At 44.8% G+C, this 14,550-nt stretch overlaps 1 protein-coding gene across 4 annotated transcripts in view; it reads right to left on the bottom strand.

Moving 5' to 3' along the window:
* The window catches only part of RNF14 (ring finger protein 14), a 41,033-nt gene that overhangs the window by 13,816 nt on the left and 12,667 nt on the right, over positions 1 to 14,550 (bottom strand). The window contains exons 1-4 of one of the 4 annotated variants that reach the window (XM_068536078.1): positions 7,402 to 7,421; positions 5,334 to 5,426; positions 1,306 to 1,475; positions 97 to 248 (exon numbers count right to left, since the gene is read on the bottom strand). In XM_068536078.1, the coding sequence (XP_068392179.1) occupies positions 97 to 248; positions 1,306 to 1,459 (306 nt within the window). In that variant the 5' untranslated portion in view covers positions 1,460 to 1,475; positions 5,334 to 5,426; positions 7,402 to 7,421. Of the gene's footprint in view, positions 1 to 96; positions 249 to 1,305; positions 1,476 to 2,787; positions 2,962 to 5,333; positions 5,459 to 7,401; positions 7,422 to 14,550 lie in introns of those variants that run through there. The other 3 variants (XM_068536079.1, XM_068536080.1, XM_068536081.1) reach the window with 3 other exon arrangements.

Below are 14,550 nucleotides of genomic sequence, written 5' to 3'. Positions count from 1 at the left end.
CATGCACTGAATTCAAGATCATCAAGGTAGTGTTCAATTAAAGATGATTTTTAAGTTTCTAAAAATGGATAGGAGAAATTAAGTTTCGGGTCTAACCTGAGTTGGTGACAGCCATTTGCCACTAAGTGTGAATGAAGGTGGGGCGGAGGATGGATAATCTGGTGGCAGTTCAAAGTTCAGCACAAGTGGAGGCAGAAAGCAAATGGTGTATTCAAAGCCACTATTCTGGAGACACTCATTTGAATTGCCTGAACCAAAAACAAAGATTAGAAAGGATCAGTTGGTCAACACTTGAGTGTCCGTTACTGTTGAGCAGTGCTCAAGAAAAACGTAATGCTTTAGCTGAGGGGATAAAAACCCTCCCCCAAAGCAACTTCTATTCCCTAATGTACTTCGTAGCTGCCACCTTAAAAAAAAAAAATCTTGTAAGCCCTTAAAAAAATCTACTAAGCATCATGAAATTTAAAATGAAGATACACAACTTATTCTTGTATACACTTTTGAGTATAATTCCTAACACTAATGACAAGTAATACACAATGTTTTCTTTTGTTGTTGTTTTATAGTAGATGATTAAAGACACAATCTAGAGAAAAGGACGTTTATTTCTATCAAAGAGCCATGACCTACTTAGACCAGCATGTGCCAACTACCCATGAATCATAGTTGGGAGAATTTGTGCCAATACAACGATCTCTTGAGGGCAAGATACAACACACAACACTCTCACAATCAAAGTTTCATTTTCAGTTATCACACTTACTTTGTTTACTCAAAGCCTTTATAGTAGAAACATTTTGAGAAAGTGTTCACAGATGACATCTGGTACATTAGTATCAAAAGTACCAGTTTTCAACTTTTTTCTAAAGCAGAAGGTCACAGAGTAGCAGCAAGTGTCATGTGTTTATGGTGGTTGAAAAGATTCTGGAAACCAAATAGTATTAACAACCGCCATGGTACTTTAAATCTTTCCAAGTGTTTTCACATATATTATTTCATTTTCTCTTTTATTATCCCTATTTAACAGCCAATGACTCATGGCTAATGAACTGCTAGTTAGACGACTAGGATGCATGAAATATGCAGGATAATATCCTAATTCAGTGATCAAAAACGCAGAATCAAATTGAAAATTGTTCACCCCCAGCTCAATTTTCAATTAAAAGAGAAACAGGCATTAAATCTGTAATACTACCATATATCACTAATGCCTATAAACACAAGATGATAAATAATTTAGGGTACACTGAGAAACTGAGAATAACCTTTATTTAGAAAAATCTGTTTAAGAGAATATTAACTAACCGCTCACAAATATCTTGAAATTTTGTGGTAAGTCCAAATAGATCCTGGTTTCTCCACCTTGGACAGACTCTGCTTTTCTAAATTCATCTCCATCATAAATACTCGCCAGGGCCAGCAATTCATCCTCCTGAGCTTCTCGGTCTTCTGACGACATCTAATTTTCTGAGGAGCTGAAGACAATCATTCAAGTCAGTTAAGAACAGAAAAGGCACAGAGTTTGGAAAAGTCTAGTGGCACTGTCCACGCCCCCCCCACACACCCCCCAAAAAGAAAGTTCCTCAAAAACAACTGCAAAGAATTAATCAATATTCTCACTTTTCTGTCAAACTAAAAATGACAGGCATATCTAATATTCCAGTAGCTCTGCAACAGTAACAGCCTTTTCCAAAAAGGACAGTTGTGGTTCTTTTAATTGCTGACTTTATCAGTTAGGTATGATTTAAGAAAAAAAGCACAATCAAAAAAATCACAAGTTAGTTTGACTTGCCCACTGAACTTAGGAAAATGCCTTGCTCATAAAAGTAGTCAAAGTATACTTGATATGCTTCTTAAAAATAAATGAATTTTTTAAATCCACAGCAATCTCTAGGACAGGTTTTCTCAATCTCAGCGCTACTGACATTTTGGAACAAACAATTGTTGTGGGAGGTTATCCTGTGCATTAGAGGATGTGTATCAGCATCCCTGGCTTCAACCTACTAGATACCAATAGCATCTCTTTTCCTCAAGAGCTGTGACAGTCACAAAATATCGCCAGACACAGCCAAATATCCCCCCCTTGCATGGGGGAGGCGGAAGAAAATTGCTCCCAGTTGAGACCACCCTACTCTAGAGAATGCTACAGGGACAGGTACTATGTAAGACAGATAACTGAGGAAGTAGCAAAATAACATTAAATTTTTGAAACAATGATGAATTTTGTCAAATCAATTTTAACATTTATCATTTTTTAAGGTAACACCAACAGTGAAAATATGCTACAATTAAACTGTACAATGCTTTTTTTTTTCTTTCATTTTCTTCAAGCCTGTTGGGAACCCGCAACAGTTTGTGTGTAACAGACGTTACAGTGGGGAGAAGCCAGGGCCCAGACAATGCTTTTTTAATCGCAGCAACTGAAAGATACACCACACCATCAGATAATTTAAATGTGCAAAAAATATGTAGTGAGACTCTATGAAAATTACTTTAATAAAACAACCACCAAAAATTACCATTCTATCAATTAAAATATTGGACTATAACTGCATTTGCAAATATGCTCCCTCTTGGCTGAAATATTTTTCTAAATTGAAATGCACAGAATTGAAAAGTTAGGACATGGTTTTTCACATTATACAAGGTGACACTACAAAACTTAGACAAGTTCATTTAAAATGATTCCATTTTCAAAAAGTACGTTTTTCCAGCAGATGATAACGGTTCTGCTTAAACTGTGTCCCTAAGACACAGTGACATATTCTATTCGAGGTCAGTTAGTACCTGTTAATAACAACCAGAAGAAAAGGATATTAGCACTGCAGTCCGTATTTCAGCTCAGTTTGGAACTCATGCAAATCTCATTTATTCTCCAGATGATGGAGATGAGACTGCTGAAGCTGGATAAGAGGCCAAGATGTGGAACTCATACTAGGTATACTACAGAAATCCTGCCAACTGCAGAAAAAAAATACAAAAGATGGTGTTAGGACCCTCTTCAAATTTAAATTCTGAATTTCCGTTACCATCACTTAAATCAAACACATCCTAACACACAGTCAATCCTAATCTACAGCTGCATATTACTCTCCTAGGTCAGCCTAACTGAGGCACGTGGTTGAACGGACATTTGCATGTCCCCAGTAATAAGAGTGCCCTTCTTATCTGACTGCCTTCAGCCCCAGGAGGAGCTGAGGAGAAACACCGAGGTCATACGAGAGGACAGTACAGCATGCTCCCATAACAAACGACTTCCTGCGGTTTTCTTGATTTTGTCTTTCCTTTCCTCTTCTGCTTCCTCTATTCCTTCACTTCCTGTCCCCCTCCAGTTTGTCCTCTTGCCTGCTAATGAATTAATCCTGCCAGGGACACTCAACATTAGGTTAATTTAAGCAAGACAGCAGGATATTTAAAAACAAAACAATAAAAGCGCACACGCACACACACACACACACATACACACTTTTAACTCCTATTCTAAAGGCTTTACCAGGCTTCTTAACTGGGAATGAAGGAGAAGGGGAGAGTGGTCCATAGATAGGTTTTAGAGAATCCTATGAACATCCTAATATAATATGCAAAAAATATGATATAAAACCATAATTTTAAAACCAGATTCTCAGATGTGTGACTCCCAAATAAGCTAAGAATGAAATTCAGGATTAATTTACATTTACTGAGTAGTATTACTATGTACTATACTGTCTTTTCACATTACTTAATTGTAAACAATTTTACCAGGTGTAGTACATGGTGATAATGTAATTAAGCTTTTTGTTTCTTCCTGTTCAAACATTATAAATGGGGTGAGATGAATTTATAGTTTCTGGTTTTAGATTAGTGTTCTCTACCTTGTCTGCATGGTAGAATCACCTGAGAAGCTACTTTTAAAATCCCAATACCCAGGCTATACCCCAGAGCAATTCAATCAGGCATCAGTAGCTATCCAAGCTCTCCACGTGATTCTAATGAGCAACCAGGATTAAGCTCTACTCCAAGCTGTTTCCCATCGGCAGCTCCTCATGACCTACCCCACCAGACCCCAGCTTCTGAAGCTGCCACTGGGTCCCAGTCCCTTAATTCAGATCGCTGACCTAGATTTTCTTCTGATTCTATCCATTCAGCTTTCAAGACCCATGTCCAAAGCCCCTAATCCACGTAAAAATTTCCAATTAGATATCATGTCTTTCTTTAAAAATCCAGCAAACTTTTCTACTGTAACTTTCCTATGACATTGTCACAATCCACCTTGCGTTACAGTTCTTCCTCTTAATTTGCACTTCCTCTCCTACCAGACCGCATTAGCTCCTTAAGGGTGAGGATCAAGTCTTTTGCATCTGTGTATATTGTTCTCAGCATCTAGCAGTGCCTTACATTAGACACTGGAAAAAGTGAGAACTGAATTGGGGTGAGATGCAGTGTGCTCTAATGGGGGACTAGAATCAAGGTTCAGTGACAGCGTTGCCACATCCCACTAGGAGCAGGTTGGGTCGGTCGTCACAATAACAGTAAGAACAGTCACTTAGGGAGCTCTTACCGTGTGTCAGGCATTGTGCTAAGTCCTTTAAATGCATTAGCTCGTTACATTCCCACAGCCCCATGGAGCAAGTCCTGGCCCTACCTCCATTATACAGAGAAAAATGACATTTTAAGTCCTTGCTGGCCCAAAGTCACACAGCTAATACATAACTAAACCTGGATTCAGACCACCCTGTTTCTTCAGCTGTAACACGGGAACGCGAATAAACCCCGGTGCCAGGACACAAGAGAGAATTCAAATTTAATATTACTTTTGGCAAACCGGAAACCTCTACACCAGTGAGGGAAGGCCCCTCCTCCGCCGGGTTTCCCTTGGGCCTGGGAAAATCCTACTCATACTCCCAGGCCACATCGTGCGGGCTCCAGCCCTGGGGTCTGCCCTGGCTCCGGGGTCAGCACGCCGCTGCCGGTGTCTCCACCGCTCACCGCGGGGTGTGGAGTCCTTGTTTGTGAGACTCACCTACAACTTGGGGGCAGGCCCGAGCCCTGCTACCTGCCCCGGCGCTTGGACACGGCGGGCGCTGCACGGGTGTGGGCCGGCCCGGGGCGTCCCAAAGGAGCAGGGCCTGGACCTTCCCCTTCCTCCTCTAAGCGCCCCGGGGGTCTCAGCCGGGCCGGGCTGTGGGCGCCCCGTCCCGGGTCTGGGGAGCTGAAGCCCGCTGAGCAGTCCCGGCCCGGCAGCCCTTCTCTGCCTCGCGCGCCCGGAGCGCAGTCCCCACCGTACCTTCCGGCTGCCCCGCCGTGCCGGGCCCGACAGTCCCGCCCTCCACCCTAACTCCGGGTCCCCTCACCTCCACTCGCCGGCTCCGCCTGGAGACGCCCGGCTCAACCAGCGTACCGCCTCTTCAGTCTTCGGAGCTGTCAGCTGAGCGGCGCGGATCTGCCTGAGAGGCCCCAGCGTGAGAAGGGCTCTGCGCAGCCGCCTTGACCGCCCCGGCCCCTCGGCCGCCCCCCGCAGGTCAAAGGCGGCGCTGCAGGAGCGACCACCGTCACCCGTACCGCAGCCTGCACACTTAAGTATGCCTCTGGAGAAGTTGACACAAATGCAGATTCTGGGGCCCCCTACCCAGGGGGGTCCTTTCAGTACTTCTGTGACAGTGTCCGGGAATTAGAATTTTTACCAATCCCTACAGGTGATCATGAGGCAGCGATCTACCGGGGGCAGACATTCCTGTAACAATCCCAGACCTGCTCCCCCAGATAGACTAAGCAAGCCTCTTCCCCCTCCTCGGATCCCGGTCTCAGAAATGCTGCCCATCTTTCTGGCACCTCCACTATGAAGGCATTCACTCATTGTTCATAACAGTAATAACTACCACGTTTATTAAGCATAGGATGCTTCAGGCCCTGTGCTACGTGCTTTATGTAAATTTTCTCTTTATCGTCACTATAACCTTATGATTTCGGTACCATCTGTTATTCCCACTTTACGAGTGAGAAAACTGAAACTTAGAGAGGTTCAAGAATTTACCAAAGGGTACACGATTATTAACAGGCTGAGTGGGAGTTAAAATTACATGTCCCCTACCTCAAGCCATAAGCAAAAATTAATTCAAAATGGATCAAAGACCTAAATGTAAAAGGTAAAACTAAAAAACTCTTAAAAGAAAATGTTGGAGTAAATCATGAACTTGGATTATGCAATAGGTTCTTAGATATGAAAAAAAGCACAAGAAACGAAAGAAAAAGTAGATAAATTGGGTTCATCAAAATTAAAAACGTATGTGCTTCAAAGGACATTATCAAGAAAGTGAAAAGACAACCCACAGAATAGGAGAACATATCTGAAAATCATATATCTGATAAAGGTTTAATAACCAGAACATATAAAGAACTCCTACAACTCAACAATAGAAAGACGAGTAACTCAATTTAAAAATGGGCAAAGGATCTGAATAGACATTTCTTGAAAGAAGATATACAAGTGGTCAGCAAGCATGTGAAAAATGCTCAATATCATTAGTCATCAGGGAAATCAAAACCCCAATGAGAAGCTACTTCATACTCACTAGGACTGCTATAATAAAAAGAAAAATTAAAAAAAAAAAAAAAACAAGCTCATAGATACAGAGAACCATTTGGTGGTTGCCAGAGGTAGGGGGTGGGCAAATTGGGTGAAGATACAGCTTCCAATTATAAAATAAATAGGTCATTGGGATGTTATGTACACCGTGGTGACTATAGTACATAATACTGTATTGTACACGGTATTTGAAAGTTGCTGAGAGAATAAATCTTAAAAGTTTTCCTCACAAGAAAAAAAATCTGTATGTATGGTGACGGATGTTAACTAGACTTATTGTGGAAATCATTTCTCAATACATACACATATTGAATCATTGTTATATACCTGAAACTAACATAACATTTTATGTAAATTACACCTCAATAACAATTTTAAAAAAGAAGACAGATAATAACAAGTGTTGGTGGGAATGTGCAGAAATTGGAACCCTCATATATTGCTTTTGGGAATGTAAAATGGTGTAGCCACTCTGGAAAACAGAGGGTCTGCATTTTCATTTTGTGCTGGGCTTCACAAATTACGATGCTGGTCCTGCACCCAGGAGAGAAGAAAAGCCAAGTGGGAAAAAAAATCGGGCACTGGAGGGGCTTACCTGACTGCCACAGAAGGGAAATTTTTGAAATGCAAATAATCAGCCCTAATTTTCTGTACTGTAAATCTTGACCGTTACAGAACAGAAACCTAACTACCCCTGTAATGGACACCCAAACCAGAAATATACTCCTTAAAAACGTAAAGGAAGGAAGAAGACTCTCTGAAGCCATTCACTAATACCATTGTTCATGTTTAGCCAAAGGAAATAAAATCAAGAGAGAAATGCATGGCAACCCTACCTCAGAGTGCTTGGAGGTGAGACCACGAACACAGACAGAGACCTCCCAGATGCAAAAAGTGAGGGAGCCGAAGAACCAGGTCGGGAAATTCTCACAAAGTCGGAGTAGGAGGTGAATTGTGACACCACATCATGACTTCATGCCAGAGGTCACAGGATGGAGGGAATAGAAGGGAGAATTTCAAAGCAGTGTTAATAAATTGGATGAATGTTTAAAGTGGACTAAGCATTCAGAGTCCAGTTTGGAGGTCAGGATTGGATAAAGAGAGTTTTCTACTTAATTTTCTTTTTAGACTCCATAAAAATAACATTTTTGTATCTTTGATTTTATGTGACTGGCTTTATGTCGTTTGGTTTTAAATTGAGCTATACCCACGTGCCCAGCCCTTCACTGTGCTAAGCATTTTACACGCATTGTCCCATTTAAACACCCAGGACCCCATGACCAAGGTAATTTTATCTCCCCATTTCACAAATCAGGAACTTGAGGTGCTAAAGGGTGAAGTGATTTTACCGGTGTCATTCAGTGGTGACATATAGTATTAGGACCAATTCTGCATCAGTTTGACCCTCTCTTAGAGCCTGTGAAAGAATTAGGGTTTGTTGAAACAGAAATACAGAATAAAATCATTCTGGCTTTAAGAATTAAGAGGGAAGGCCCTAGGAAAGTCAGGATTACAGTTTATGACTTCATGATAGGTAAGAATGAAGATACAAAGAGAGAGAGAAAGAGACCCAACTCCATCCCCCGTCCCCAGGGACACTAGATGATGATGGAGTCTAGGGCTAGGAGAGGATGGGGTGTGTGACCTAGGCCAGAGGTCAAGACCCAGGCCATTGGGTAGAGATGCAGGAGTAAGTCACAAAATATGTCTGGTCTTGTAGGGACCAGCAGGGCTTCCATCAGGACCTGCACTGGTTCCCGTCCATCACTGGCATCCAAATGGTGTCCAGAGACTTTGCTGAGCTCATCCCACCTGCCCAGAGGGGACAGCCTCCTTTTCAATGGCCACCACTCACAAGCACCCCTGAAACAAGCCTTGACGTATAGAGGGGCAGCAGTGTGGAAGCCCTGCCCCAACTCTGGGACAGGACTGGACAGTGGTGAGCCCCACCCCAGTACAGAAGTATCACTGCTGGTCTCCTGTCATTATGTATTTGCTCACTCTGTAGATCTCAAAAAATTTACCATTATCACCTGGGAATCTGAAAAATTGGTGTTTCTTTAAAATGGCGGCTTCACCCTCAAAAAAAAATTGAGAGCTACCACACTAAAAGCAATTATAAATAATTAACAACTAGAGCGCTACTCAAGTCCCATGCCCCACTCTAAATGTTCTGTATTGACTAACCTAAACCTGACAGTAACCCTGTAACATATTACCATCATCGTCATCCCTATTTTAAGGCTAAAGAGACTGATCACAGAGAAGTTAAGTGGCTTGCCACTGTCACACAGATAGGAAATTACAAAGCCAGGCTTTGAGCCCAGGCAATTGGAGTCCTGAGCCCACATTATTAACCCTAATGCTATGCTTAGATCAAGTTTACACTTTGCTCAAGCAAAGTGCTCAGGTCTGTAAGGAGAAATAGCCAGACTACCTGTGTGGCCAGCTTCCCTGGTCAGCGTAGCTCAAACAATACCTCAGGTCATCCCAGGGTTATATAAAAACAGACTCCTAGAAAGGCTTGCAGTGGCTAACAGTATAAAAATGTTTTCTGTGCTTCTGATGCAAAAGGTAAAATTTGATTTACACTAATAGGCACGGAATGAGCATGTTTATACTTGCAACCCGGGACTTTATTAATATTCCCCTGAATAACAGTGGAAAGAGTTTTGTAACCCCAAGGTGACATGGCACTGTAAGAAGGAAAGAGGGGTGAGATTTAGCAGCAGCTGCCATCATAAATCAGTGCATGGCTGTTTCTCTCGGAGCTCCAGGCTCAACTCCTGGCTGTCATAAACTTATAAAGGGCAGCCCCATGAGAATTTATGTAATGATGGCAGGACTCATTTTCCTTCCTGCAAGAATCTTTCTGAAGCAAGGTGAGAATTAGGCTGATTAGATTCTATGTGAAGAAAGAAAACCAAACCAATGGGAAGGGAAAATGTGGGTCAGCTTTAGCTATTTACCACTTCCCTTGCCAAAAAAAACTGACCTTGTAAATGGAGAAGAACATGCTGAATTCCACCAAATAAATGAGTGACTGGATGACCGAATAAATTAATGAATGAGTGTGATCCAGGCTTTCTCTGGGGTGGTTCTTTCAGTGTGAGAACAGTTCCATCCTAGAGTCACCGAGAAACGCTGAGTACATAACAAGGCCAATCAACAGAGTCAGCCTCTGAATATTCATGCACAGATGATGCTCCCAGTCAATATGTTTGATTTCTGTGTTTACTGATAGATTTTTAAATTCACTGTGTAAACCAAAATTCTAAAAATAAAAAGAAGAAGAGGAAAAATGAAAACAGAAAAGAACTTGTGGTAAGATCATACATTACTTCTGGATAGGATTGCCAGATAAAAATACTTATACTAAAAATTTTTCATTGTTTATCTGAAATTCAAATTTAACGGGGCACAGTATATTTTTATTTGTTAAATCTGGCAAACGATTTCTGGGCTAATAACCCTATGTAGAAGAGAGGGCTGGAGAGAGTTAGCTGGTGGACATGCCCACACCTGGGAGTCAGAAGGAAGGCAAACCGAAGGAGGAATCGGAGAAGCAGACAGAAGAGCCTGCAGAAATACGGAAGAAGAACCAGCTGTGCACAGAGCTTCTGCTGAGCGTTGACACAAGCACAGGGGAGAGGTGGGGACCAGGAGGACGCTCAGTGAGAAAGGCCTGATGGCTGTAGAGTTCGGCCCTTACAAGGTTGTTGGTGCTTCTAAGAAGTTCTATGTCAGTGGTTCTCAGTGAGGTTGGGGTGGAGAACGGGTGCATGGCAGAATGACCTACAGCATATCAGAACGGAAATCTACGTGCTGGAAGTAGCCCTCTCCCCCTCTGAGGACTGGGGAGAGAGACATAAGTGTAACCCTTATCAACTCAGAATTTATGTGGTCCGTCTGGGGGGCCGTGTTGTGGTTACTAAAGCACAAAATAAATTATAAATCTTTTCTTGCATTTATCTTGAAAACCACGAAGGTGATCCATAGTTTACAACTATCTGTTGGAAAGTCCTTATCTTCAATCTACTTTCTTCACAGCCTCTGCTGTTCTGTAGGGTACCTCCCTCCACAATATCCTCAAGCTTCAGCAATCCCCCACCCCCTCATCTATTTTTCCTTTTATTATGTAGCTCAATTAGGCCTCTCTTGCCAGCAAAAAAAGTCCAATCAACTGTCTCAATCCAGTCCCAGATGATCTGAAAGATGAAGCATTTTCAGAGAGGGGGTAATAGAGCTGGCAATTACAAAATTCTCTTTGGCAGGCTGGGAAAGAGAAAAGGATGAATTTTCTTGCCCTGTTCCTGGTATTTTGAAAAGCTTTTCAAGTGATCGTGATATGTGGACGCTTTTGAGAGATACCACTCTTAATCAAGACACAAAGCCTTTTCATTTCTTGAAAAGTCTTATTTCTTGGCAAATTTCTCCCTGCAAAGTGCATTCTTCTCTCTGCTCTTTGCCCAGAAAGAGGTGCCATTGCGTGGGAATGGACATCTGTGGTCTGTCCCGATAGAGATCACAAAGTGCAGGCCAGAACCAGGTGACCCAGAACAGCTACTTGAGTCTCCCAGTCAATGGCCCTGGCTAGACTGCCTTCAATTTCAACAAGGTCTTGCTGAAAAAAAGAGGCAGACCTTAGGTGGTCCAGTCACCTCCCCAACCAGAATGATCCTGAGGATGAAGCTTCCCAGCTTCGTCAACACTGCCTTGGTGGGTGGTGATGACTATGGCCAGCGACTGGGCAGATTCACAGGGAGCCCTGGGGGTGAGCAGCCAACCCCGCAGAACATTCATAGGTGGGGCATGACCTTAGCCTTCCTCCAACTGGTCTTCAAGTCCCCCAAGGGTCAGAGTCCCACCCTGCTGGTCTGACCCCTCAAGGTTCCTCAAGAGACCAGGGATCCTCTGACCCCCACCCCTCTCACTTCACTCCCCAACCCCTCCCAAACAATGGACCCAAGTGTGAACAACCCCAAGGCTGGTGGTGAACAAGGCCTCCAAGCACCAAGCCCAAGCCTGCCCTCTTTTCAAAAATATTTCAGACTTAGGGAGGCTGTCCTCAGCTATTTCAGACCTATTTAAGAGGACTTCTGCTCCTTCAAACCTATTTTCAAAACTCAGGATGATAAAGGCCCTCCAGATAAACTCCAATTTCACCCCCTGATATGTGGCGGCTAGAGATCAACTGACCCTGTAGCCAGAAAGGAGGAGGAAATATTACTAAAAGGGGACCTCGTTCCCAGAGGTAATAGCCTTTAAAAGGTCTGGTTTGCCGACTTTGGATTCTTAAAGGGTTGTCTTAGCTTCCTGCCCCCAACGTGAGTAAAACAGAGAACAATAATAAAACCACCTACGAAATCCGAATTCAAAGTTTTTCTTGACCTGTGAGTCCATTTTTTACGTCCACGAATCCCAGTCAAGGCAACACACACACATACACACACCACACACACACACACACGCACACACACACACACACACACACACACACATCAATGCCCTTTCCTAAATATAAATGTTAACACATGTAAAATCATGAATTCCATAATTCCTCCCGTGGGCATTGGGTCACATTAGGTTTCCCACTAAGTGAAATGATTGTCACCTGGGTATAGCTCCTTCCATTGTGTTGTACGCAGCACAGGAACACGGGTCTGGAGCTGTGGACATTTGTGAACTCCAGCCACCCACCTCCCTGCCTCTGTGGTTTTCCTGCCTTTGGCCACCAGATGGCATTCTGGAAACGTTCTCAGCACCAGAGCTTCCAGCACTAAAGCTCCCCTGCATTACTCCCAGCTGGCCTTCTTCCTTCCCTCTTCTCTGTTCCCTTTCAATCCATGTCCCAGAGTACAGTTGAAGGGGCTTTGTGGAGGGCAAATGTGCGTGATCTTGGGCAAGTTACCCAACCCTCCATGCTCAGCTTCTTTACCCCGATGGCCTGGTTGTGAGGGTGACATGGGACGATGCAGGTAAAACACTCAGGACAAGGCTTGGCAGGTAGCTGCTGTTCTCATCAGTCTGCTCAGACCCCTTCCAAAGCTCTCCATGGCCTTCAGGACAAGGTCCAAGTCCTTAGCATGGGGTCCCAGGCCCTCCATCATCTGGCGGCCCCTGCTGACATCCCCAGCCCACCTTCCTCCTCCCCACTCGCACAGGCCCTCGTGTGGGGCTTCAAGGAGCCAGCTCGCCCACCTCCAGCCTCTTCCATTCTGCTCCCTCCACCTGTTCGCACCTGCCCCCCTCTGGCTCACTCCTCCCTGTCCTTCAGGGTGTGTCGGAGGGTCCTCCAGGAGGAGCCTCCCCTGATCCCTAAGCCTGAATCTAGAGCCATCCACTGGACCCACTTCTTTCATTTTCCCCACCCTGACTTGAGACTGCAAGCCCCTTGGGGGTCACTTTGTCTTGCTCACTGCCTTGCACATAGTAGGATGAGTGAGGGCCAGACAGTGAGGCCGCCATGCAGGCTGACTGTCACCAGAGGGCCTGGGGCCCACGCTGGTTCCCCTTGCAGGGCAGGTAGCACTGGGCCCTCGCCTGAGCTGAGGAAGCCCTGGGAAATGAGCCTTCCTGGCCAAGAAGGCAGAGGAAAAAAAGTGAAGGGACAAATGCAAGACCATTTTTACCATTTGCATTCGAGGTATAAAGCCTGGCAAATAGTACAAGGTAAACTAGTCCCATGTAATGAGTGCTTTCTCTGTACCAGGCATTGCACCAAGCCCTCACTTGTATTATCTCATCAAATCCTTACCACAAACTCGGGAGATGGGTGACAGCCACACTCTACAGAGAAGGAAACTGAGGCCCAAAGAGGTTACGTGACTTGTGCCATGTCTCCGAGCTAGTGAGCGTTCTGTCTGTCTTCAGAGCCAGACTGTAGGAAACACCCCATTGGATTCAGGCCCCTTGCTATTGGGAAACCTCCAGGAGTAGAATATGAAAGGATAGGGTGTGGAAAAGAGAATACAGAGGGGAAGGGGGGTGCAAGGTGAGGCTTAGGCCAGAGAGGTCCTTAGTCGCCCCATCCTAATGGCCACAAGCCCCTTGGCCAATGGGCCTGATTGGAGTCACTTGTATCCCAACAGGCACCTCCAGCCCCAAGGACTGAGCTGCCAACACCCATCGAGGGGAAGCTGGCCCTTAACTCCCATCACTTCAAAATCTTTACAAACCTCTGGACTCAACCTCAAGGTAAAGTGCAAGACTGGACAATGGTGGGGGCAGTGGATGCAGGAGGAAATGAGAAGCAGCAAGCCACCTCAAGGCTACCCAAGCCAACTGCCCACTCGGCCCCCTCCTGGGCCTCACCTCTGTGACGGGACTCTTGGACATGAACAGCAGTGGGAAGAGAAGAATTGGAGGAAGGGAGGGAAAGGGAGAGGAAGGTGTGGGAGAGGGAAAGGTATAAAAACCTCCAAGACCAAGGAGCAGGAGGCTGGGGGATTCCCCCGCACAGGGCCTCAGGCTGGACCAGATGTGGAGAACAATGGGCCCGGAGGCTGGGGAGCCGGAAGGGAAGGGGGAGGGAGGCCACACCGTCGGGTCAGAGAGGTCATTGTGCTTCAGGAGCCAAGGACACGGGCACCTTTACGGGTCCATGTGGGCAGGGACCGACCCAGGGCCAGTTCAAGAGCCAGAGGCAGCCACAAGGTAGGCCAAGCTGGCAGATCACGCCACCCACCACTAATAACAACGTCATTGCCTATGACTCCGTGCTCTCCATGCACGTTTCATTTCATCCCCACGATTTCCTGCTGAGAGGGCTACTGTTGTTATTCCCATCTGCACTCTTAAGATGAGGCCCAGAGAGGTTGAGTGACTTGTCCCACATGACCCAGCTGGGAAGTTGCAGAGTCAGGATTTGAACCCAGGCAGTTTGGCTCTGATGGCCACTCTCTTAATCAGCTCTGCTTCCCATGAGACAAAAACAGGTGATGAGGGCAGAATCAAGACTGAGAGGTAGACAAGTGTGGGAAAAA

The sequence above is a fragment of the Eschrichtius robustus genome, chromosome 2, assembly GCF_028021215.1.
Source record: "Eschrichtius robustus isolate mEscRob2 chromosome 2, mEscRob2.pri, whole genome shotgun sequence".
Classification (NCBI taxonomy): domain Eukaryota; kingdom Metazoa; phylum Chordata; class Mammalia; order Artiodactyla; family Eschrichtiidae; genus Eschrichtius; species Eschrichtius robustus.
This window is presented reverse-complemented; position numbering and strand designations above follow the sequence as displayed.